Source organism: Stegostoma tigrinum, chromosome 10 (genome assembly GCF_030684315.1).
Source record: "Stegostoma tigrinum isolate sSteTig4 chromosome 10, sSteTig4.hap1, whole genome shotgun sequence".
NCBI classification, from domain to species: Eukaryota; Metazoa; Chordata; class Chondrichthyes; order Orectolobiformes; family Stegostomatidae; genus Stegostoma; species Stegostoma tigrinum.
In genome coordinates this window covers 32,855,348-32,882,381 of record NC_081363.1, presented here as the reverse complement: position 1 = coordinate 32,882,381, position 27,034 = coordinate 32,855,348, and the positions used below count along the sequence as shown (strand labels likewise).

Sequence of the window (27,034 nt, the reverse complement as noted above, 5' to 3'; positions counted from 1 at the left end):
GCCAGGGTTTTCCCCATATCCCTGTATATCTTCCTATTCATATTCCCATCCAAATGTCTTTTAAATGTTGTAATTGGCCCCTCCTCTACCACTTCCTCGGGCACCTCATTCCATACATGCACCATCCTCTGTATGACAAAGTTACTCCTCAGGTCCTTTCTAAATCTTTCCCCTCTCACCTTAAACCTATGCCCTCTAGTTTTGGACTCTGCTGCCCTAGGAGAAAAACCTTAGCTACTCATGCCCCTCACGATCTTATAAACCTCGAAGGTCACCCTTTGGCCTCCGACGCTTCAAGGAGAAAAGCCCCATCCTATTCAGCCTCCCCATAGCTCAAAGCAACCAGTCCCAGCAACATCCTGGTAAAATTTTTCTTCACCCTCTCAAGTGAACGGATTTGCAATTTTTGCAGCTGCAATAAAAAAAATCCAAACTTGAACAGGGTAATTTAAGGTTCAAATGGATTCATCAGCTCATTGGAAAGGTTAGGTGAGAATGACATCCTAGATCAAATCTTTTTGCCTATCAATGCAAACCTTACTTGCTTTGGTGTTAATTCTTCCAATGCAATTTTAAGATTTAAATTAATAATATTCAAAAAAAAACCATACAGCTTTGTAGGATGGAGATTGGGTGTTATAAGCCAGGGCATCAATTCAGACAGAGTTTGTCAGAACACAGCTACGTTAAAATCAAATGTTCAAGCTTTTATTTCAATGACAGATGTTGAATTTTAAATGTGAATCAAGCATTGATTCAAAAAGCTAGTCTTAAGGAGTTAATCTGCCAAAGCAGTTTAGTTATTTAACTGATCTCTCTGGTAGACAACATTATAGTTACCAGTTTGGTACAGAAAGTAATGTCTTACTTTCTGCACAACTTCATTATTCCCACATAGCAATTACAGAGGAGCCTTGAAGGGGATCAGGAAACTCTTGATGGATGTTTACCCGTGACAAAGAGATAACAGACATATAACTCTTCAATAAAATCATTTCTGGATGGAAGATGGAACAATGTTGTTGGGGATTGGTTAGTTTAGTTGGCTGGATGACAATGCAGTTATGGCAAGGCATGGCTTAATTTCCGCCACCAACTGAAGTTACCATGTAGGGCTCTTCTTCTCAATGTCTCCCCTCATCTGAGGCGTGGTGACCCTAAGGATAAACCACCACCAGTTGTGTTTGTCTAATGCTCAAACAGCCCTATGATCTATTAGGGCAATGACAACTTTTTTGTCCCATGGAGTGAAACTGACAGAACTTTCAAGATTAGTAAGTAAATTGACAGTTTACTTAGTACCTCTTTTATTTTGAGAATTAATGTCTGCTCTGCAGGATAATAGATGAGAGTCACGCTGACCAGCTTGTTCTAATAAGTGAAATGCTCTGATGACTCGTAAGCTTTGCTGAACCAAATGAGTTACAGTCAGTTCAGAACTAAAATGAAATCAAGGTTACAAGATGCTCCATTAATTCTCAGATTCCACAAGTTTCAGAATGATCAAGCAGGTGCAAATACATCTGTTTCATTCTGTACAGGAATAAGAATAATTTGCCCATGTACCACCACTATCCATTGGCCCAAGCATACCTTCTGGGCAAAGCAACACTCTGCTGCATTTCCCACAATCTGGTCTACTGCATTTGCTGCTCACAATGTGGTCTCCTCTACATTGGTGAAACAAAGCTTAGACTAGGTGCTTGTTTCACAGAACATCTACATTCTGCTTGCAAAAAAGACCCTGAGCTTCCAGTTGCCTACCACTTTGAGATACCACCCTGTTCCCTCGTCAACATGTGTGTCTCTGGCTTGCTCCAGTGTTCGAGCGATGCTCAGCACTGACTGAAAGGACAACACATCGCTTTCCTTTTGGGGACCCTGCAGCCCTCCAGACTCAACATGTTCAATTTTAGGACCTAACTCTTCCATGTCCTAAACCCATACCCACACACAAGGCGTTGTTATAATTTAGCTTGCCATTACACACTACCTATTGATAGTCACTGACAGTCCCCATTAACAACTATTCACCCTCTGAGTCAGATCATTAACTCCTCTATCAACGGCTCTTCTCTCTCTTGGGGCTCTTTCTTATCGTTTACTGCCTACCCCATTGCCCTCCCTATTTTCTGCATAGAAACTGATGTTTACCCAGCTATCATCAATTCTGAGGAAGGGGCACCTGACCCGAAACATTAACTCTGATTTTTTTTTCTTCACAGATGCTGTCCGACCTGTTGAGCTTTTCCAGTAACTTCTGTTTTTGTTCCTGATTTACAGCAGCCACAGTTCTTTCAGTTTTAATAAGGGTAATTTATTGCATGCTGGTAGGCCACCTGATTATTTTGAGTAAAGCATAAATTCCAGTTTACCAAGTACAGATTAGAACCATTAATTCCTTTGAAAAAGGGAAAGCACTAATGTTGGCATTTGGATAATGTAACAATCCAGAATCTATTGCATATGGTGATCATACACTGGGAAATGGATCAATTCCATCATTGAAAGAAATAGAGCAGACTGTGATAGCAGGAGAGAAGAAAGCAATACTTTTTTCAGTAGAAAGCTTCCTGAAGAATTATGGCTGGCTGTAAAGACAAAAGTGCTACATTTGAATTTGGAATTTGTATTTCCAGCTGGATTTAGATCTGGAAGGGAAACAACTGAATATTAAGTACTACTTAGTTTTTTTTTCAAGACCGTCTTCATATGGATTCCCTTGTTAAGTACAGAAGCAGTGTTATGAATGACATAAGGGCGAAGTGGCTTTGTGCCACTCTGCTGGTTATGGTATGGATGCAGCTATGTGAGAGAGAACTGAGCACAAAAAAAATCTGGGAAGTTTGCTATTGAGAATTTTAGGAAATCTGACACAAAGAGATACAAATGGGCACTAACAACCATGGGTCATAAGCATTACACCACTTAAAAGAGACACTGTGAATAGCAAGTAAGACATTGAAACACAAGCTGGGCTTATAATTTTAACGTTGAATGAAATTGTATGTTGTTCAGGAAACTGCAAGAGGAACTGGTGAAAGTATAAACTTATGGGTAGAGAACAGAAATAAGTGATTTAATGATTTATTCTGGGGCTATACTATGAAACATTTCAGCACAAGTTTCAAACACTTGAATTACCACAAAAGGATATGTCCAGGAATTTTTGTCAACTCTTGCAAATTGATTTTTTTAAAAATGGCTAGGAAACAAATGAAAACTGACTCTCAATCAATACCTTTACCTGTGAAAATCAGTGAGATTTACACATATCCATGGAGACTGGTTAGCCCCACAGCAACCAAAATCTAAGCTAAAACAGATGCATCATTAGTTTAACAGTTCCTGTTTTGTGTCTGCCTCAGTGTGAATGCTGTTGTATCTGATGTTCAGGTCAACATGTTCTTAGAATGAGAAATCAGCATCCTAGAGTGACCAGAATTGAAAATATTCAACCTCACTGCTTCACACTGATTTTTGATTTAAAGCAGTTGTTAAATTTAATTTTTATATTGAATGTAACAGCATCTAACTGATTATTGCACAGCTTTTTTGACTGAACAAACATGATTTTTATCAAAAGCACATATGGAAATGATATATACATCATTAGTCACAAAAATTATTCGAACATTTATTTTTACTTATCCCTTTATTTATATTAAGGTTACCAAGAAAATTATCTTATTTCTAAATATTTTATTAGTAGGAAACAAAGTAAAATTTGGAACATCGAACGTTGAAATGGTATCACGTGTTTGTCACTGTTACTCATTTGGAAAATAGAATACCATAAAATTCCCTGTAAAAATTTTCCCTTCCTGTTGCCTGTTCTCAACCAGCCCTGGTCTAATGTTATAAAAATGTGAAGTATGTTCTCTTCTATCATGTGATTATGCAACCACATGAGAAGAGTCACTCAGCAGCCATAATGATATCAAACTGCAAGCTCAAAAGTGAAGTCAAAGCAAAGCACTTCAAATAAAAAAACTATAATTGCAAAAGTAGTAAGTTATCTTTGAAAACATGTAGCTTACGTTTAAATGGAACAGCAAACAATAATAGCAAGGCTTTCTAAGTACATTAAGTCCATTGCTATCCATCCTTACTCCCACACATCATTTAGTCTTCATAACTAGAAAGGATTGAAATTAGTCCTTTGTAGAAACGTAGAAGCAGGAGCATTTTACATGTTGAGCCATTTCTGCCATTCTATATCAATCATGGCTGATCATTAACCAAAACATTGTGTTCTTGCACTATCACCTCATCTCTTGATGTCATCAGTAACTAGAAATCTTATGTTATTGTAAATGATTAATACTGTGCTTTAAACTAATAATTCTACCTGTACATTGAGACACAGGTCTGGTGTACCTCTGGGCTGTGGAAGACTGCACATACATTGTCCCTATGACTACAGGTGCTTTACCTCTAAGTTAGATTCTTCCACTTCTGATATGCTATACACCCATTTCATTTATGCCTGCACATTGCAAGATAGTAAATGCAGTTTGTAGAATATTGTTTAAGACCTGTCTCTTAACATTCTCACTCTATTCTGATGAGTTCTCTCTGACTGGTGGCAGTCATATCATATATGAATTTTATTACAATACATCTTCCCTCAAAATTTTCCCTATGACCTAAATTATCCCAGTAATTTGCTTTTGTGAACATAGTTTGTGATATTAATATGTCATTAATAACCTCATTATCATTGACACTGTTTTTACCATCAATCCTTCCCTCCCACATCAGAGTCTGAATTTAGCAGGCTAAGGCAATCTAGAACTGTGATTGGATTCCCTGATGTGGCCCATTCTATTCAACACAAGAATTTTGTTGCAACAAGTCTGGAATTGTACCTTTCTGCACGTTTTCTGATGGCATAGGTTTGGCTGTCCCAAATTCTGTAATAATCATACTAAGCCTCACTTCTTGGCTTGTACAACATCAATGACTTCCTGTTGTCCCCAAATATCCCTTCAGGCATTCTGACAGTATAAGGTCTTCACTGACAAGTTTGTCTGACAGCCATGGTTTCTGACTTCTTATCCCTTAACTGGACTTTCTGCTCTAACCCTGTGTCTAGAGCTACACCACCTCTGCTGCTTTTTACTGTGGATTTTCTCCAGTTATTTTACCTAACAATGTTCTTGAAAGGTTATGTTTGGCTTGAGATTATGTTCTGAAATGATACATCTGTTTTTAATCCACTTACAATTCTGCTGACATGTACCAATTATTCAATAGTGATGAGTAGAACTTCTAATTTTGGATTCTTATGCATCAGCAACTTTATGGTCTTGATTGATCTTTTCAGTCAATTCAGAACAGGGTGTAGAACTTGTCATCTGCTTGAAACCCACCTCCAAAATGAACTTCCTGAAATCCTTGTTTGTGAACTGAGGTCCATTCTCTGTTACTAATTTTTCTGGGAATTTCTACATCACAAAGATCCTGTTTAGGGCTCAGATCATGAAGTTTGCTATGGTTAAATAAAGTCTTGCCACTTCAATCCATCTTGAATAATAGTTTGACTAGGACTAATTACATCTTCCCTTTACTGTTGAACAAATCTATCACTGGTCTTTTCCAACACCATTTCTGGTCTTTTTTTAAAATAGCTCTTATGAGTCGAATAAGACTGGCTAAGTTGGGGCTTGACTTCCCACCTGATTTTCCATGCTTGAAAAGCACTATACATCATTTGCATTTTTTTGGCACTGGAAACGCACTGATGTTTCTTGTCATGCTCGGATTCCCTGTGACACTTTATTCTTTGATATTGTATTGGTGGAAAGTAATCGTCATTCTAGGCCATTGGCATTGCTTGTTTAATGTAAGGGCTGACTTGATCCACTAGGCTTACCTTTTTCCCCAAACCCAGGACAGCAGCGCCTCATTTTTCAATGGGTTGGAAGCATCTAGAAAATTTTCCCTGAGCATAAGCCAGGGACTCTTACTACTATCTGCCCTTGTTAATAACATAGTGTCCAAATTGCAATGATTATACTGGAAAAAGTTGAAGTTACATCACAATCAGAATCTTAATGCTCTGCCAAATATCTCACTGCAGATACCACACAAGATGGCACTGTTACAGACTGTCCATTTAAACCCAGGGTCTGACAGCTACACATTATCAGCAAAAGCAATGAATGGCTAAAATCTTAAAAGCCTGAATAGTGATTGTGTAAAATCTAACACACTTTGGAACTACAGCTAGTCAGATGCTCTCTTCAAACTATTGTCACGTTAAAAATATCTTTATATCTATTTATTAAGTGGACTTACCTGTACACTCAACTTGCAAATTTTTTTTAAAAAAGTCATTCACAGAATGTGGCATCGCTAGGTAGATAGCTTTTATTGCCCATCTCAAAGCACCCAGATGGCAGTTAAGAGTCAATGATATTGTTGAGAGTCTGGAATCATATATATGCCACACCAAGTAAGGATGGCAGTCTCCTTCCCTTAAGGACATTTGTGAACAAGATGGGCTTTTCCCAACAATTGACAATGAATTCATGGTCATCATTAAATAAATAATTCCAGATATTTACCGAATTCAAATTCAACTGCTATGGTGGGATTCGAACCCACGTGCCCAGAACGTTATCTGGGTACCTAGTGAAATTAAAATAAAGTTTAAGACACCCTCTTAGACGTTAATACTACACCAATTTGCCATTAGCTCAGTGTGAGACAATAAACATTAGCAGAGTTACAACATTTAAAAAACATTTGGTTAAGTTCATGAATCAGCAAGGTTTATAGGGATATCGGCCAAGGACAGGGGTAGTTTAGTTTGGGAACATGGTTGGTGAGTGGACTGAAGGATGTGCTTCCATGCCGTATGACTATCTTATCGCATCGCGCTTTGCAGCTATTAAAATTATCGTACAATAAAATTCCCATTGTACAATTTATGGACATCTTGTATGCAACAGAAACAGGTCTCTTTCAGAAGAACATCATTATCTTTTTTTTAAATGGGTCTGAATGTTTTGCTAAAATTCTCCATTTGGCTTTATCAACCCTGCTTGTGACAAACAAATATTCCCTGGTAAAGAAGGAAAACAACTTGGGAAACATGAGAATGTGTCTTTATAATGAAAGATGTATTAAAATCTATAGTTCTTCAGGGGTTTAAAATCACAATGATGTATATCTTGAGTAGGAGATCCCTCTAGTGGTCATACACATGTAATATAGAATAATAAACAAACATAACTAACCAATTTATTCAATAATATTAAACTATAAATGACTTGTTATTATGACAATCACCAATTTTAAGAACTCAAATGTTATGCATGCACATATCAAAAAACATGTCATTTCTCTTCATAGGTTTCCATCCACCAGGCATTTAACACGAAAGTTGTCAATCCAGTCCATCCAAATCATCAACACACTTCTTCAGCTCTCAGGTCAAGCTTATAATCTTAATCATGCACAAAACATTTTGCTTCATCCACTCACATACCAAAACTAAAATAACAATCACATCTGTCATGATTTCTCTTGTTCTTCTGTGTTACATGCACTCTGTTGTCAGTTAACATTTGAAATCGCTTCAGTGTTACATCAGTTAAGTGTGGATTGTTTGAAATTACGACTTCCTTTAGGAATGCTAGCTCCGCAAAGCCAACCAAAATGTCTGGTTTCAACAATTTACACCCACTGAAAAAAGAGAGAAATAAACGATGGAGTTTAGTAAGAACTTGCAGAAATCTATTTTTAAAAAAAAACTTCAAAAGATTTTCCTTTATTCAAGGTTAAACAACTAGTTAGTTAAGAACATGCAAAATAAACATATAATTCCCAGAGATAGCAAGAACTGCAGATGCTGGAGCCAGAGATAAAAAGCATGGCGCTTGAGGAACACAGCAGGCCAGGCAGCAGAGGAGCAGGAAATTTATGTAAAAGAGTCCTGAGCCAAAACGTCAACTTTCCTGCTCCTTCGATGCTGCCAGGCCTGCTTTGTTCCTCCAGCGCAACACTTCGTTATCTCCTTTAATTCCCATTCTATGTCATGGCTAGTCAAATTCATTCCCAGTTCCTAATAACAGGAAAGATAAGCCAGCTGGCCCATGCAGCTTGGCCACACATGATGCCTGAAGCATCATGGTTAAATACTTTCTCAATCCTAGAGCCAGATCTTTTGTTTCTTGTGTCACCCAGAGAATTAAGCACCAATAAAAAGGACAAATTTTTGCCAAAAAAATTCCAATCCTGCAATCAAAACCAATTTCTTCTGGCAAAAAAGAAAGAATCAAAACAATCCAAGCCAGTTTTCTTTCAAAGGTATTTACTACAGCAATATAAAGAACAACTACAAATATTTAAATACTCAATTGAAGTTTGAAACAAAATCTCAATACATTTGATTTGCTGACTGTAAAGATTTACACAAGAATGTTTGACCAGCAACTCAAAGTTAAACCAACACAATTTAAGGATTTATTTTTTGAAAGAATTACACGTTTATTGATATTTTGGTATATACTCAGAATTACAATTATTAATCAGTTAATTTCTAGCATAAAATTATGTAGATTGATCATTTAAATTTTCAAGCAACATTCTCATTAAAAGCCATTTGCTCATTTTTTAAAAGGGGCAATGTGGTAACTGGCAGTTAAAACCCTGTTGTTGGCATTATGCACCCAATTGTCAAGTCAAAAATCAACATTCAGGCAGGCCTCTAAATAGGCATCAAGCCGCCCTAACAAAATGAGAGAGGATAGAATAAAATGCATTACTAAGATTCCATGACACCTTCAGGATCCTAATTGCAACTTTCAAGGTCAAGTGGGCAAAGCTGCCATTCCACTTCATCCAGGCACAGAGGCTTAACTGGCATTTATTAAAGAACATATTGTAAGTCTCTCCTTAAAGTCATGCCCATTTATAAATTATGAGAATTTTTGGGTCCAGTTCCAGGAGAAATATACCACAGAATGTCAAACCATATCCATCAACAGACCCTGCCTAATAGCAATATCTACATTCATTATTTGCATTCACTAAATTGAGGAACTGCAGAGCAACAAGTGTTTAGTGAAAATATTAATAGGACTAGAACCTGGTCTGTAATGTTGGACAGGTAAAGTCAGAAAACTAGTAATATGGTGCTCATTTGGCACACAGAATGAAACTCCTGCTCCATTATGCCATTTTTGTAGTTTTGAATTTCTCGAAGTAGCATAGTTGCTTGTCTAAACAATCCTTCATGAAACCTCTGAAAGATAAAGATTCAGAGAATGAAAACTAAAATATCACTTGTGTCACACAAGAACCTGCAGTACTTTGGCAATCTTCCTTGAAAGCAATATTTTAATATTATCACTGGTTTTCTGAGTTTCCTTTCTTGTCCTGTGATCAATAGTTAAATATTATTGATAGTTTTAAGCATTAGCTGATGCACTAACTGAATAGTAGTTGTAACTCTAAATAATCCAATGCAAAAGAGAAAACTCCAGTAATGTCTAGAAATCTTGATACGGCCAAAACCAATTACCCCCATTATCAGAAATTTAAGTTGACATCTATAGGTTTCTCCTTGCCTTGTCAACTGCAATAAAAGATACATCTGCAAGCTGACAAAAGCATTCCGATTTTAAAAAAACACAGATGCGGAGCCAGGATTTTTCCTAATAGTTTAGCAGGTAAAAGCATCACATTAGCACAGCGTTCAGCTGTTAGATCAGGATTATCCCAGATTTGAACCCTGGTCTTCATAGAATTAGTGTCAGTAAAGTTGGACATCTCAGTGTACAAAGCCAAAAGGCTGCAAATCATCCACAATCTTCCATTCATACTTGTGCATTCATACAGATATAAATTTACCTAAGGTCAAGGCTCTGCAGAAAAGGAAACTGTTTTGGCAATCGCTTTAGCATTATTTCAGTGATACCGCTGCATAGCACCAAGCCTAGGTGTTTAAGAGTTGTTCCTGATGACTCGGACAGAAGCTGTACATCAACACTGGAGAGTCTTGTATTTATTAAATCCAAGCTTGCAAGACCTGATGGCAAAATCTTCACATACTCAGCAACTGGTCCAGTCCCTGATAAGGTATATAATTTATATGATGAATGGATGAATCTATTTGAAAAACCTTCCTTTAAAACTTTGCTTCTCTTGTATATAATCTTGCAAAATCAGCAGCTAAAGAAAGAAAGATACATAGAATGTTGACACGTACGATTCCGTAAGTCCTCAGTCTGAAGATAAGAAAATACTGGACACACAGCAGGACTACCAAACGCTGAGGTGGGATTTGAAACCACATATCCAGAATATTAATCTGAGATCTGGGTTTTTGGATGAATAGCCCAGTGACATTATCACAACACCATTATCTCCCCTACACTGTCTGCTTATAGAACTCCCACCTTTCAGTTAGAAGACACTGGTTTCACTCAAGACTCCAGAACCTCAGAACATCAAATGTTACAGCACAGAAAATGACTATGTGACTCATTAAAGCTTTACCAGCTCTTGGTAAAGCTTTTTGATTGATTCCATTAGCCTGTCCTTTCCCCAAAGAACTTTACTTTTGTTCTCTTTAAATATTTATCCAGTACTCTTGAATATTACTGTTGAATCTGCTTCCAGCAGCCTTCATGCTCCAGATCAAAATTCACTGCCAAAAGGCTCTCATTATCTCTAATTTTTTTTCACCAATCATCTTAAATCTTAATCCTCTAGTCAGCCACCCTTTCTGCATTTTTTCCCCGAGATACTCAAAATTGTTTACTATTTTGAACATCTCCATCAAACCAACTCTCTATTCGCTCTGCTGCTGAGGTAATTTTAGCTGACACTTCAATGCAGTGTGTTTTGAGTTAAAAAACAAAATTCTGTTAATTCACTTAGGTGAATCTAAAATATCTTGTGTCATTATTCAAAGATGAAGTTATTCTGATGTTCTCTCACCCCTCAAACAACATTTTGTTTAAATTCATTCATGAGATCAAGATGTTGCTGGCTAGGCAGCATTTATTGCCCATCCCTAATTGCCCAGAGGGCAGTTAAGTGTCAACCACATTGCTGTGGGTCTGGAGTCACAAGCAGATCAGATCAGGTAAGGGCATTTGTGAACCAGATGGGTTTTTCCGACAATTGACAATGGATTCATGGTCATCATTTGGTTCTTGGTTTCAGATATTTATTGAATTCAAATTTCACCATCTGCCATGGGAGGATTTGAACCCAAGTCACCACATTACTAAATGGATGTGGATGCTTTGGACAGGGTGCAGAGGAAGGATGTTGCCTGGTATGGACGGCGCAAGCTATGAGAGGTTGAATACATTAGGATTATTCACATTAGAAAGACGGAGGTTGAGAGGGGCTTGATTGTGTTCGACAAAATCATGACAGATATGCACAGGGTGCATAGCAAGCAGCTTGTGTCCCCCCCCGCCGCCTCGTGGAAAATAGGTGATAGGTTCAGATAGAGGATCTGGATCGGCACAGGCTTGGAGGGACGAAGGGCCTGTTCCTATGCGGTAATTTTCTTTGTTCTTTGTCTCCACTCAAAGACAGGGAAGACAGAACGAGAGAAAAAAATTGAATTCAAGTGGATACATGACCTGGATTACTTTTGCAGAAACCTCCAAACTGAGTGGCAAGGAGTAGATACTTTTCTTTATATTTGTTAAGCTAAATGTAACATTTCGCATTTAAAAAATGGTTTTACGGAAAGTAAAAGAGAATGTGGCTGTATTGCTCATCTCCATTACATCTCTCTCAGAAGAACCTAAGCAATAGGTGCAGGATCAAGTCTCACGGCCTCTCATGCTGACTCTATCATTTTAAGATCACTGAGGATCTTTGTCCTTAACTTCACTCCTCCATTTGGTCTTGTATTTTGGCTCCTTCAAGAGTCCAAAGTCCTATCAATCTCAGCCTTGAACATACTCAATAACTGAGCAATCACAGATTTATAATTTTTCATGCAAAGAAGTTCTGAGATGAGAAATTTAATGCTGACCACTGATACTGAATTATTCATACCGTATGTATCTATCTAGACAGGTTACTGCCCAACATGACCTCACCATGCGATAGTAATAGTATGTTGCCACTCAAGCTTTCTACTAACATGAGATTCTATATTTTCTTTTCAGTATTATGTCTTTACTGTCCTTTCACTTTCTACTTTATCTCTAACTGCTTGCTGCCTACAAGTCACCTCTAAATGTGTTTTCTCTGATGCCAGCTTCTTGTGTACTTCCCCCATCAAACCAATCTCAGCTCTTCTTTTGCCCTTTCATAACACTATCAGACATTCTTTCAGACACTTACATTCCATGTTTTAAAATTCTCTCCTTAAAACCTTCACATACAATGACTCATTATATATTTCTTCCTCATGATAAGTATCTTGCTCCTTCATTAAGAAGAGCTGCTTAAATGCGAATTGTAATTGGTGTAAAAGTGCAGCAATCACAATTACAATAACAATAATGCCAATCAAAAGATACACTACTTTCTTTCTTCCACGGCACCTTGTCTGCAATCTATTGGAGGAAACATGGTTTAATAAAAAAGTTTGACTGAAACATTAACAAATGCACTAGCATTCCTTTGAAACACTTAAATGTTCAGCAGTTCATGAATTCGACAGTCCCTTTAAATGGAATTGTGATTAAAAAATTAAGATAGCAACAACTTTGCAAGTGAATTTTAAACTGTGGCAAACATTGAGTGAACATGACAAGAATAGAATACAATCCACATGTTATATTACAAATATATTCCAACATTCATCAGGAAATGAATCATAAGGTAATCTAAAAAATCTTCAGTGACACACTAAGTTTTCCTAGATTCCTTGCTTTAAAGGGAACATCTACACACAAGTTTATTTCAAAATCTACTCACAGCTAAGTTCCAGTTCAGTGATGCTTGTCACGTTCTCCAACATGCTGTGCACAAAATTGCTGGTCAATGATATAGGTGACTTGCTGAGGCTCACAGAAAAACTACAGACTTTTGACAACTGCTGGAGTGCTGTAGCAGACAGTGGACCATTGATGCTATTCAAAAGGCTCAGCTTCTCTAATCGAAGTCGAGAGATGTTTTGTGGCTCAAAACTGTCATGTTCTGTAAACACAAAGAGTTTTTGATTCATGGCTATTTACTTTTTCAATTTACCAAAGTTAGTTTACCAAATTGACTCAAAATAACAAATTTCCCATGGCATCGCTCATATCTACTCAGTGATGAAATTTTATTACACAGTTGAATACTGTGTAATGTATAATGTATTATTTCATTGCTATGGCACAAATGTAAAAATTATAGGTATCTCTAAGACACAAATTATTGTTTCTCAGATTGGACACATCCTGCTTTCAAATGCCATTGTCAGAGATACTCTAGTGCTGTTCTGATAAGGAAGAATGGAACCAAAGATTGTTCTCCACAAATGAATATGGAAAAGCAACTTATAAAGAATATTGTGGCTGATCACATCAAAAACTACAGGAAGGATACGTAAAATGTAGGGTATGCAGGGTAGATTGATCTTAGTAAGATGATAGGTTGACATAACATAGTGGGCCGAAGGGCCTGTACTGTTCAATGTTCTAATATACAGTGCACCATAATTACAATGGCATAGAAACATAATTTATGACTTTGATCATGGTAAAAAAATACAAGAAATCCAAAGAACTGTGCTTGCTAGAAATCAAAAATACAAAATCAGAAATTGTGGAAAAAGTTGTGGGTCTGGCAGCATCTATGGAGAGAAATCAGTGAACATTTCAGGTCCAGTGACCCTTCTTCAGTATGCTTAAAGGGTTCTGCAGAAGGGCCACTGGATCCGAAATATTAAACATGCCTTCTTTCCACAGATGCTGCCAGACATGGCAAATACATTTAACTTTGTATCTTTTAACTTGAAGTAACAAATATGAGGTCATGTGCTAGATGGTATGAGCAGGATGAGAAACAGAACAGTTCTGTCCATGACAGATGAGCAAAACAAGAGCACCAGAAGAAAGAATTGAGGCAAATGGAGAAAAAAGGCTAAGTAATTGGGAACTTAGAAGTGTAACTGTGAGCAATTTATGTGAATGAGGTTTCTCCTCCCAATGGAGAAGTTGAGGTAAAAGTGGCAAGAAAGAGATGTAGACAATTATAGGTAGAAGGTAGTTGGAAGTGGGCTTAATAATGAACAAGTGCGTGGAAAAGAGGTCACAATTAGGTAAAAAGATATGGCAACAAATCATGAATGGAAGAATATACTTGGAGCAAGAGTTTGAGGGACATCAGCACAATGCATTCACCAGGAAAGGAGAAAAGTGAAGAAGACTGAAAAGTCAAAGATGAGGATGCAAAAACTAATAGGGAAAAGGGCAGATTATAGATAACAAAGTGTGGGGCTGGATGAACACAGCAGGCCAAGCAGCATCTCAGGAACTTTTGTGCAAGTGTCAGACAGTGAACCTCTCTAATAAACAATAACCTTGCCATCTCTCCTAAATGTTCAATGTCACTACCATCTCTGAATTGCTCATCATTAACATTCTGGAGTTAGCAAAACTAAAAAAAAAAAGGACTATTGGTATAAATATTGTAGATAGAAAAGCAGATGACAGAATTCTAAATCGTGTAGCTGACCTTTACTCCTCAAAGTCTATCCACCATCTCAAAACAAGACAAGAGTATGACAAATATCTCTACATACAGTCATTCAGGTAAGGAAACAGACCCTTAGGTCCAACTTATCCATACCAACCAAGATATCCTAAACTGAAAACTAGCATCACCTCTAACATCCCTCTAAACCACCACCACCACACCCCCCCCGCCACACCCGTTCATGTACCTATCTAGATGCCTTTTAAACATTTTAATTGTACCCCTCCACCACTTCCTCTGGCAGCTCGACCCCTATAGGCACCAGCCTCTGTGAAAAAGTTGCTCCTCAGGTCACATTTAAATCTTTCGACTCTCACCTCAAATCTACGCCCTCCACTTCCAGACACACCTAACCTGGGAATAAGGCCTTAGCTCTTCACCTTATCCATGGTTTTTATCATGATTTTATAAACCTCTATAAAGGTCACCACTACCTTACCTTCGTCTCCAAACGTACAGGGGAGAAAGACCCCAGCCTTTTTCTATAGCTCAAACCCTCTAATCACAGCAACATCCTTGTAAATCTTTTCTGACCTTTTCAGGTTTAACATCTTTCCTAAAGCAGGGAGACCAGAACTGAACACAGTATTCTAGAAGTAGCCTCACAATTGTCCTATACAGCCACAGCATGGCATCACAACTCCTAAACTTAATGCACTGAACAATGAAGACAAGCATGCCGAACATAGTCTTCAACACACTGTCTGCGAACGATTCTACTTTCGAGAAACTATGCACCTATACCTCATGTCTCTTTGTTCAGACACACTGCCCAGGGTCCTACCTATGACTGTATAAGTTATGCCATGATTTGCCTTATTAAAATGCAACACCTCATGTTACCTAAATTAAATTCCATCTGACACTCCTCAGCTGACCAGCCAATTTGATCAAGGTCCCACTGAACACCAAGATAACCTTCTTTGTTGACCACCACATCACCAACTTTGGTGTCATCCAAAAATATGAATCTCCGTCCCTGCACCAGATCTGCAGCTATTCATTCATCTGGCCTATCCTCTTAATCCCACTTTCACAGAACATCATTGTGTTGATGAACAAAGCAACACCAACACTGAAGCAGCTCAATGCCTTCCAGGACAAAGCAATCCACATGACTGGCATGTCATTCATCACCTTCAGCATTCACTGTAACAGCAGTGCACAATAGCTGTGTAGAATTTATGAAATGCAGCGATGACTCGTAAAGGGACCTCAGAAAGCACTTCTCAAACTCTCAATCCCTATTATTAGATCCACGCGAACACCACCATCTAACATCTGTGGAGCTGGAGGAACACAGCAGGGCAGGCCATCTAACATCTTCCTTTCTTCTTCCCTTTTGGTCCACCATATCCTCTGCAAAACCAGGGTTTAATTCAATTATCCCAAGTGCTCCCTCCCTTTCCACATCACTTTTCCATGCAAGTGCAGACAATGCAAGACCTGCTGTTTTATCTCCTCCCATTTCTGGGCAACAGCCCAAATATTCCTTCTGAAGAAACAACTTATTAGTTCCAGTCATTGTCTTTTTAATTTTACAGCTAGTTCTCACTGACCTTTCTGCCCTTAGTATTTCAATGAAGCTCTGTGCAAGCTCCTAGAATACGCTTCAGATGAGCACTTCACAACCTCTTGACTTGATATCTGTTTCAACAATATTAGATTTCAACAGCTGTTCTAGTTTATTTATCTTGGTTGGTTTGGGTTTTGTTTTCCTTTTATTTTCACTTTGAAGCAGCGACTGTTTAAGATCCTGCCAATCACAGCTCTTAGGAGACATTTCTTTACTTATCCTATTATCACTTCCTTTGCCCTGTGGACACTTCTCTCATTTAATCTCGCTTGCCTACAATCTTATTGCAGAAGTTCCCATTTACTCTTTTACTCACCCTCCCCCTGTACAACCCTTTCACTTGCTTAAAGACTATTACATCCCCAACATTCTAATTCTGATGCTAGGTCATGGGCCTGAAAAGTTAACTGTTTTTCCTTGGGTTTTTGTCTCAGCAGGTGGTTCAGATGCATCTGTATTGTGATCCATCACAGTTTTCAGATATTTGCTAGATGTGTAACTGAGTCTTTCCCAGTCTGTCATTTTTGTATTTTCTTACAAAAATCACCAGACCAATTCTTTTCCCAAATCCTTCCGCTTACCTGTCAGTTTAGGAGTTGTCATTTCTGGTGAAGTAAAACACAATGATAAATTATCCCAACATTCCACAGAACTTAGTGACAGTTCTCTTAGTTCGGGCAACCGAAACAAAACATAATGAAGTGATGTCAAGGAAGGGCTTTTCTGTCCGGCGTGAAGTGTCAGTGCTTGTAATTTTGTTAATTCTGCAAGATGGCACAACGAACTGTCCTGGATAAACACTGAAGTGCATATGACCAAATGAGTCAGTTGTTTGAACAAAGCCATTTCTCTTAGCAGTTTTTGATCGAGCACTTGTAATTTATTACTCAGCTGTAACTTCTGTAAATTTGTAAGTGATTTAAAAGTGCTTAGACTCTCCAAATTCTTTTTTACATCAATAGTAACAGCTATCAGGTCAGGTAGCAAATTCACCATCCTCTGTTGTTGCTTCTGTGTTGCTTCCTTAATCACCACAGATCTTATTCGCCTTTTTCTTAACGTTCTCCAAAAGTTTGAATTACAGCATTGTAAACTTTTTAGGACAATTATACTATCCGTCCATAAAGTAGGATGATCAATTAACTGTTGGAAGTACTTGCACGTTGCACGAACGTTATCTTTTCCTACCGGTGTTAGATATCTAAATACTTCCAACAATATATCCTGAGGTAGGTTTAAACAATGAGGTTTTTCCATATTAGTCGCAAATCCTATCCTTCCTTAATGTATCGAATTAATTGCTTCTGTACCAATATTTTCCATACTAGCATCTACAAGAAAACAAGAAAATATCAAAAAAAAAACTTATATTTACAATACATTTGAAGAGCCAATGAAGATTTAGATCCAGAAAAAAATTAATTCAGTGAATTCTAACATTTTTATTTTACTAATATACAAATTTTCTTTGTTGTCTAAGGATGACAGAAGTACACAAGTAGCAATGGACGTATACTTAAACATTTTCATCTCCTTCCCAGTAAAAACACTTCTGCTTGCTGTAACTGCACAGCAAAATCTCAAAATTTCAGACCAATTCACATCACTTCGTATTATCTTGGGCTACCTTTAACTCTGATTTCCTTTGTTTTGCTACCATCTAACTTCACAACCTAATCCATAATTGAAATCCATAAAAATTAAACACTATTTGGTTACACTTGGTAAATAGACAAATGGCTACACTGTAAGATCAGTTGGCTTTTAGGTGAGATCTTAAATAGTCCAATTGAATAAGTTCATGAAAGAGATCTCACGGACCTATGACAAGACACACGTTCTCTCTGACAAATATTTATCTCTCAACCAATACCACTATAATAACTTGATTATTGATTTCACTGCTCTTTTTGACCTTGCTGTGAACTGTTTACTACATTTGCAATTGTTCCTGATTCTAAATCAAAAGTGAAGTTCTTTGGGACACTGAGATAGTGAAAGGTGCCATATAACAAATAATTTTAAGTACTGACACAAGTATACATAACACCAACTCATGAATCATTTCCACCATAATGAATATACATACAGTTTTACTTCCAAATACACAATATCCACAAACTTATTTATTCCACAATAAGACTATATTCAACTTTTAATATATCTTTTATAGGCTATGAAAAAAAATCTGATGCCTATGATTTCCACAACTCATTCTCATTAATATATTGCCATTAAATGTAATGAGACACTAAGGTGTTTCATAGCAGCATCATAAAGTATGACCTGCACCACCTAATTAGATAATAGGTCAAGACAATTAAAATTTACTCACTGACCAAACTTAAGGAGTATCTTGAAGGACAAAAAAGGTAAAGAGATGTTGACAGGAATGCCAGAGCAACTGAGGATACACAAAAGACCAAAGTAAGAGGTATGTAGATATCATATTGGCCCAGACAGCTGGTGGAAATTACACAGCTAGGCAGAAGACAGGCCTTTGATAATAAGGATAAGCATTTAAATATTATCATGTTATTTAACAAGATGATGGTGTAGATCAGCAAAGTCAGAAATAAGTACTGGAGTAGATTATGTTATCAAATAATCTTAGGAGTTTCAGGGACAGGTTTAACAATTGTTTATTAAGTCAACATTGAGAAAACTTATCCTGGAGAATATTCGGAGGTAGTATGTTGCCAATCAGCTAAAAATCTTTTTCTTTTTAAAACATTTTAAGTCACAGAAATAGTACATTACTTAAATTCCAAAACAGTGTAGTTCAAATAACTTGTTTCCCATATATCAAAAATGGTAGTTTCTGGTCTTAATCTACTCCCATCATCTTCTGTACTACTCCCTTGGCCCATAACCATGTCTGGCAATATCCTATGTCAGCAGCATTTTGCTCTTGCTTTGTGTTTTAATCATTTTTAACCTGACAGTTATTTTTAAATGAAAAAAAGCCAAATGAGTTATAAAATGAATCTCACCTCATCAGGCTAACTAAATTCACTACATAGAACATAGAACAGCACAGCACAGTACAGGCCCTTCAGCTCACAATGTTGTGCCGAACTTCTACTCTAATCCTAAGATATATCTAACCTCCATCCCTACCTGATACTCTCAACCATATGCTTATCTAATAGCTGTTGAAATGCCTTAAATGCCCCTAATGAGGCCAATTCCACTACACTCTCCGGCAATGCATTCCACGCCCCTACCACTCTCAGAATAAAGAACCTACCTCTGACGTCTCCCCTATATCTACCTCCACTCACTTTAAAACTATGTCTCCTCTTAAAAGCTACCTCCACCCTAGGAAAAAGTGCTGGCTGTCTACTCTATCTATACCTCTGATCATTTTGTACACCTCTAAGAAGTCAACTCTCATCCTTCGTCGATCTAAAGAGAAAAGCCCTAGCGCTCTGAACCTTTCCTTGGAAGATCTTCCCTCCATTCCTGGCAACAACATAGTAAATCTCCTCTGCACCTTTCCCAATGCTTCCACATCTTTTCTGTAATGAGGTGACCAGAACTGGACAATACCCAGATGTACTTCTTTTGAATGTAGTTGCTTACCTCATCTTAAGGTTTTATTAATTCTCCCCAAATAGGTGTGGGGTTAACTTGTGCCACACCCAATACTTTCTCCCAACAATAAAGGAACGGGACTTGCTTCAAGATGAGACACAGACAACAGAATTTTGATATCCTCAGATGGATGGTATAATGTTGGAGACGAGCCAGAAGCATGCTGCAATAGTCAAATCTAGAGGTAATGAAGAATCATTTTCAATAATTTTGCAAGTTATAAACTTTAAGCATTCATGAAACTAAAATAATGGTATCTATTTTAAAAGGAATATTTAACATAATTTTAGAGAAACTTTGAATTAAACCTCCATTTGAACAACTAGATCTGAGCCAGCTCAACAAAATATTGATGTCACAAGGTGCAGAGGTGGATAAAAAAAGCAGGCCAAGCAGATCAGAGGAGCAGGAAAGCAGCTTTTTTGGGTCCAGACCCTTCTTCAGAAATGGGGGAGGGGATTCTGAACTAAATAGGGAGAGAGGGGAAGGTGGATAGAAGATGGATAAAGGAGTAGATAGGTGGAGAAGAGACTGACAGGGTTGGAGCCAGTAAAGGTGAGTGTAGGTGGGGATTTAGAGAGAGGGGATAGGTCAGTCCAAGGAGACAGAATGAGGCTGGTGGGTAAGAGATGGGGCTGTGGCTTGAGGTGGGAGGGGAGGATAGGTGAAGGAAGGACAGGTTAGGGAGGCAGGGACAAGCTGTGCTGGTTTTGGGATGTGGTCAGGGGAGGGGAGATTCTGAAGTCCACATTGATACCATTGGGCTGCAGGGGTCCAGAGTGAAAAATGAGATGCTGTTCCTGCAACTTTTGGGTGACATCACTGTGGCACTGTAGGAGGCCCAGGATGGACATGTCATCCAAGAAGTAGGAGGGGGAATTGAAATGGTTCACGACTGGGAGGTGCAGTCATTTGTTACAAACTGAGCGTAAGTAGTCCACAAAGCAGTCCCCAAGCCTCCGCTCCTCAACCAAATACCATAGCCCCAATCCTCTACTCTATATCATAACTCCTCAATTTCTCTTTCCAATCTTTTCCCCCCACACAGCACCTCTTCTCCAACCTCAACCCACACAATTTCCAAGCATATATTTTGGTTTTTGAATTACTACTGAATCTATCACCACACTTACAAAGTGTATTCCAAGTTATATAACCTGCTACTTTAAAACATACCTTTTCTCCTTCCTTAAGATATTTGAACACATCTACTAAGTATCCCACTGCGTAACGTGAATAATCACAACTTCGGCAGTCTGTCCACAGGGAATAAAGTCCTTTCCTCTGATTTCATTCTGATACACCTCCTCCACAAATCTTACTCACCGCCCCAAAAAAATTCTTATCAGAACGGGTCACTAGGCCTACAGATAATAGGAACTGCTGATGCTGGAGAATCTGAAAAACTTGTTTTCTTAAGAAAGGTCTAGTCCCGAAACGTCAGCTTTTGAGCTCCTCTGATGCCGCTTGGCCTGCTGTTTTCATCCAGCTCCACACCTTGTTATATGGAACACTAGGCTTACCCGGAAATTTCCCTATTTCTGTACTCTAAACTCAAATTCATAAATCGATACCCCGCCAAACCGTTAAAAAGACAAGTGCTATATTACGATAGCACATGAAGATTTTTCTCTCAACACACTCTAACAATTCCTCTAGTCACATGAGCGACTCTGCGCGTGCGCAAGTGTCTTACCGCTGGAACGGCGCGCCATCCGGACACGCGCAATGTTCCATTCTTGACGTTACACATGCTGATTCGGCAGGCCGAAGAGCCAATGTCCAATCAGGTACCGATGCTTTGGATTCGAAAATTCCTAACGATTTTCGGTTTGAAATGGTTGTTGCGAGAGGCACGGGCGTGCGGGTGAGTAAACGGATTTTGTTTCTAGAACCAGGGCTTGACGAGGCCACCGGTTGGAAGATCGGCTGGACAGTCGGGTTCGTGGGGACTTGGAAACGGCTGGTGGATGGGGGAAGCCATTTGTTTAGACCCAGATCTCAGCTAGTATTGGGTCTGCTGGCTACCGTACGCCAATAAAATTGGACCTGAAGCCAGAAAAGTTTAATTAATTCCCTTTTCCTCGAGATGTAGGCGACTCAGAGTTACTTGCCTGACCGTGACCCGACTTCGTTTCGGTGATATGGCCAGGGAGAATATATTTGTAGAATCCTTTGGATTTTTCTTAACCCTATTTACCAAAGCTATTTCATGTTCCTGTTTTTCCCTCCTGATTCCCCTCATAAGTATACTCCTATTGCCCTTATAATCTTTTAGTGATTCACTCGATCTCTGGTGTCTATACCTGACATATGCTTCCTTCTTATTTTTAACCAAAACCTAAATTTCTCTAGTTATCCAGCTATCCCTACACCTTCCAGTCATCCCTTTACCTGTGAACTTTTGAAAGCTCTTGCCTGATACTATCAAAATTGGTCTTCCCCCAATTTAGAATGTTAACTTTTAGATTCAATCCATTCTTTTCCATCATTATTTTAAAACTGAAAACTATGGTCACTGACCACAAAGTACTCTCCCACTGACACTTCAGTCTCTTGTCTTGCTTTATTTCCCAAGAGTAGGTTACGTTGTGCACCTTCTCTAGTAGGTACATCCATGTACTGAGTAAGAAAATTTTCTTGTACACACTTAACAAATTCCTATCCTTTGAAGCCCTTAACACTATGGCAGTCTCAGTCTGTGTTTGCAAAGTTAAAATCCCCTACCATGACCACCCTATTATTCTTACAGATAACTGAGATCTCCTTACAAATTTGTTTCTCAATTTCTCCCTGACTATAGGGATGTCTATAGTACAATTCCAATTAGGTGATCATCCCTTTCTTCTTTCCCAGTTCCACCCAAATAACCTCCCTAAGTACAGCCATAATGTTGTCCCTAATTAGAAACACCACAACTCCCCATCCTCTTGCCCCCTTTCTATCCTTCCTATAACACCTATACCCTGGAAAATTTAAGCTAGCAGTCCAGTCCATCTCTAAGCCACATCACTGTACTTGTTATAATATCCCAGTCCGTGTTCCCAAACATGCCCTGAGTTCATCTGCCTTACCTGTTGGGTCTCCTGCATTGAAATAAACAGTTAATTTATCAGTCCTTCATCTTTCTCTATTTTGTTCCTGCTTGCCCACCAGTATATTTGGCCCCTTCCAATTCAGGTGCAATCCATCCTTCTTGTTCAGGTCTCTTCTACCCCAGAAGAGGCTCTAATGATCCAAAAATGTGAATCCAAATCATCTATCATCTGTTCTATGCTCCTATTCCTACCCTCCCTAGCTCATGACACCAGGACTAGTCCAGATATCACTATCCTCAGACCTTTTTAAATTTTCCACCAAACCTCCTATATTCTCTCCTCAAAGTCTTGTCCTTTTCTCTTCTTGTGGTGTTGGTTCCGATGTGACCTCCTGCTGGTCCCTCTCCCCTTTTGGTACAATTTGAAACCACTCTGAGATATCCTTGATCCTGGGTCTAGGGGAGCAACATACCCTTCCGATGACTAACTGTCAACTGCAGTAACATCTGTCTGTGCCTCTGACTAGAGTCCCCTATCTTAATCGATTGCTGGGAACCTGATGTAACCCTCATTACGTCAGAACCAGTCTCAGTACCCAAATCCAGCTGTCAGTGCTTATATTCCCCTGTAAGCCCATCATCCCTTATGTTTCCGAAACAGCATATTTGTTTGAGATGGGTATAGCTACAGGAATTTTCTGTTCGAGCTACTTCCCTCTCCTCCCTTTTCTGGAGATATCTCATCCACCTGACTATCTTTGGTTTATCTCCCTCCCTACAACTGCCATCCATCACACTCCCTAGCTCCTGTAAATCCCTCAGTGCATCTAACTGCCACTTTGTGCGATGTGATAGGATTGACAACTAAACATACTTCCTTCAGACCTAATCATCAGTAACTCTCCCTAATTTACCACATCCAATAGGAAAGAGCACATCAGTCCACTGAAGGCCATCTTTGCAATTTAACAATCTTTAGACCCAAAAAAAGCACAGTCTTACTGCTCTGAAAACACTGCTCCAGGCTAGCTTAGTACTTACGTTTTTATATTTATAAAGTTTAATTGAGACAGATCTCAATGAAATATATATAAATCAAAAAAGTACCCACTCTTCTCATTATTATAGATTTTTAAAAAACTCAATGAGGTTACGCTTTAAAGCCATCTTAACTGCATCCCCTCACAGGTTATCCAAGGTCAGCTGTGAATTTTGCTGCTCGTTTATTTGTCTTAGGACAAATTCCGATGTCCAGCGATACTTGAAACCAAACAGCAAATTTAGCTGTGCAGGTTACTGCTGGTTCAGACCGCAGTGTAGGTTTCTTTCTCTGTTTGAATCACTTCTCATGTGGTCACTACCATTGTCTCCCTTCTTTCCTTTTTGAAGTGCTGGTGTTTTGATTTTTTTTCTCCAAAGCTCCAAAACAATGCAACAGCTTATAAAACAGTAATTACTGCTCTTCGAATTCAAGGAAATTAGCTCCAACACTGAAAATACCTCAAAAAAGGAGCAGCTGGTACAGCCACAATGTTTCCTAACCTCCATCTTGGATCATCCAGAATCAGTTGCCAAAAGTGTTTTGAGCAGCCACAAAAACTTTCACAATTGGTTTAATAAGACCATAAGGCATAGGAGTGGAAGTAAGGCCATTCGACCCATCGAGTCTACTCTGCCATTTAAATCGTGGCTGATGGGCCACTTCCCTGCACTCTCCCCGTAGCCCTTGATTCCTTGTGAGATCAAGAATTTATCGATCTCTGCCTTGAAGGCATCTTACATCCCGGCCTCCGTTGCACTCCGTGGCAATGAATTCCACAAGCCCACCAATCTCTGACTGAAGAAATGTCTCCTCATTTCCATTTTAAATTTACCCCCTCTAATTCTAAGGCTGTGCCCACGGCTCCTAGTCTCCCCGCCTAACGGAAACAACTTCCCAGCGTCCATCCTTTCTAAGCCACACATTATCTTGTAAGTTTCTATTAGATCTCCCCTCAACCTTCTAAACTCTAATGAATACAATCCCAGGATCCTTAGCCATTAATCATACGTTAAACCTACCATTCCAGGGATCATCTGTGTGAATCTCCGCTGGACACGCTCCAGGGCCAGTATGTCCTTCCTGAGGTGTGGGGCCCAAATATAGTACTTTGTGACCAGAAGCATGATAGAATACATCATTTTGATCAGTAAAACAATTTTTATTACAACTTTGTTTTAGCGCTATTCTATCTTTCAGATCGATATTTATACCTATGATGTTTTCATATTCTCCCTCTTGTGGTTTGGCATTGTAACATCATTGTATTCCCAGCAAATTCCAAAATCCAGAAATGAATTGGTTTCATACATTCTGCACTGGAGCAGTTTACAAGATATATATATTCTTGTTTGAAATACGAACCAAACTATTTAACTCAATTTCTCTTTCAACCAAGGAACTTTCTTAAAAAAACGGTTGTAATCTAATCTTTCATATCTACATTGCTAATAAAGCATGGGCAGCTTGACTGGGCACTGATTCCCAATACAACTATGGAAATGATGTATGTCATAAAACCTCCAATAAATCAGTTCTCCTACATTACATCTAAAATGTCTTAACTAGTTGCAAATCAAAGTCATTATCCTAGCCTGGAACAGACAAACAGTAATAAATATCTGAATATGCTGTCAGACTATTCAAATATTATTGCAAATGAAATAAAAATAGAAGACAAATAGACCAGTATAATACTGCAGGAAGCCATAGAGTCATATAGCATGGAAACAGACTCTTTGGTCCAACCAGTCCAGGCCGACTAAACTATTCCAACTTGCCTGCTACTGGACCGTGACCCTCCAAACCTTTCCTTTTCATGTACTTATCCAAATGTCTTTTAAATGTTGTAATTGTGCCCACATCCACCAATTCCTGAGGATGTTCATTTCACGTGCAAAGCGCCCTCTGTGTAAAAAAAAAAGTCCCTCATGTCTTTTTTAAATCTCTCTTCCCTCGCTTTAAAAATGTGGCCCCCTTGTCTTGAAATCTCCCTTTCTGGGGAAAAGACACCTAACCCTTCCTATACCCCTCATGCTTTTATAAACTTCATGTAAGGTCACCTCTCCACCTCCTACGCTCCAGTGGAAAAACGTCCTAAGTGTTCACTTGTTCACAAGAAAACATATTAAATAGATAATTTTAGAAGCTTCATGAAATTGTAGTAATTTGTTTTGGTTCTGTGACCAAAACCACAAATTACAATGATGACATATATTTGAAATGTCAGTAGGCTTGAAACTGAAGCATACAGCTTAACAAATATTCTTCATGTTTAACTTCTCCCGTTATTCAAAAGGGAAGATGTGAATGCCATTCTTACTCAAAACAAGTACCTAGGTAATAACGATGATCTTAATAAAGACAAGATGTCTGTATCTTAACAGGATAAAATTCTGGAAATAATTTGTTTAGTATTGGCAATCATCATATAGGTGGATAGAAGGAGATCTCAACAGATTGAAAACTGGCCAGTAAATTACCACAATCAAGGAGTAACAATATAGAGCTATAGGTTTCAAATGTCAGATATAAGCCTGAGGATTATTAAATGCAGGAAACATGAATTTAGGTAATGCTGCCTAATTAATTTCCTTAAGAAGTCATAGGCCATGGTAATTATGAAATAGATCCAATGACATAGTGCACATTTTCTTCCAAAAGGCTTCTAGCTGAATTGCATGTGGTACCTCTCAAAGAAGCCTCAAGCTCTAGAGGATGGTAGTTCATATTAGAAATGGCTAAGAAGCTGTTGTGGTTGGTTGGCTGGCTGAGCTGGTTTGTTGTTCTGCAGATATTTCATTCCCTGTTGGGTAACATCATCAATGCAGCCTCTGATGAAGAGATGTTGAGCTTTCCTGCCTGTTATTTAAACTCTGGTGTCTGTTGAGCTGGATTACCTCACTTCCAGTATTTATTCGCAGTGGAGTCTGTATGGAGTCTAGCTCTGTGTTTATTGATAGCTTTCTTAGTGGAGTACCGGACTTGTAGGAATTCCCATGCTTGTCTCTGATTTGCCTGTCCCAGGATCCTGGTGTTTCCCCAATCGAATTGGTGGTTCTTATCCATGTGGGTGGAGATGAGTGAGTACTGGTTGTGTCTTTTTGTT

At 38.6% G+C, this 27,034-nt stretch overlaps 2 protein-coding genes across 10 annotated transcripts in view; one reads left to right on the top strand and one right to left on the bottom strand.

Annotated features, from left to right (window-relative positions):
* Positions 1–3,591: 3,591 nt before the first annotated feature.
* The window catches only part of im:7136021 (uncharacterized), a 108,380-nt gene continuing 84,937 nt past the window's right edge, over positions 3,592–27,034 (bottom strand). The window contains exons 1-6 of one of the 5 annotated variants that reach the window (XM_048537203.2): positions 21,026–21,522; positions 19,838–20,027; positions 16,834–17,583; positions 12,910–13,131; positions 9,865–10,084; positions 3,592–7,695 (exon numbers count right to left, since the gene is read on the bottom strand). In XM_048537203.2, coding sequence (XP_048393160.2) covers positions 7,491–7,695; positions 9,865–10,084; positions 12,910–13,131; positions 16,834–17,509 — 1,323 coding nt within the window. In that variant the 5' untranslated portion in view covers positions 17,510–17,583; positions 19,838–20,027; positions 21,026–21,522 and the 3' untranslated portion in view covers positions 3,592–7,490. Of the gene's footprint in view, positions 7,696–8,421; positions 9,257–9,864; positions 10,085–12,909; positions 13,132–16,833; positions 17,584–19,837; positions 20,028–21,025; positions 21,523–27,034 lie in introns of those variants that run through there. The other 4 variants (XM_048537202.2, XM_048537205.2, XR_009446229.1 and 1 more) reach the window with 4 other exon arrangements.
* The window catches only part of mis18bp1 (MIS18 binding protein 1), an 83,845-nt gene continuing 78,485 nt past the window's right edge, over positions 21,675–27,034 (top strand). For 2 of the 5 annotated variants that reach the window (XM_059649089.1, XM_059649086.1), the window contains exon 1: positions 21,686–21,716. The gene's annotated coding sequence lies outside the window, so the exon portion shown is untranslated. Of the gene's footprint in view, positions 21,717–27,034 lie in introns of all 5 variants that reach the window. The other 3 variants (XM_059649090.1, XM_059649087.1, XM_059649088.1) reach the window with 3 other exon arrangements.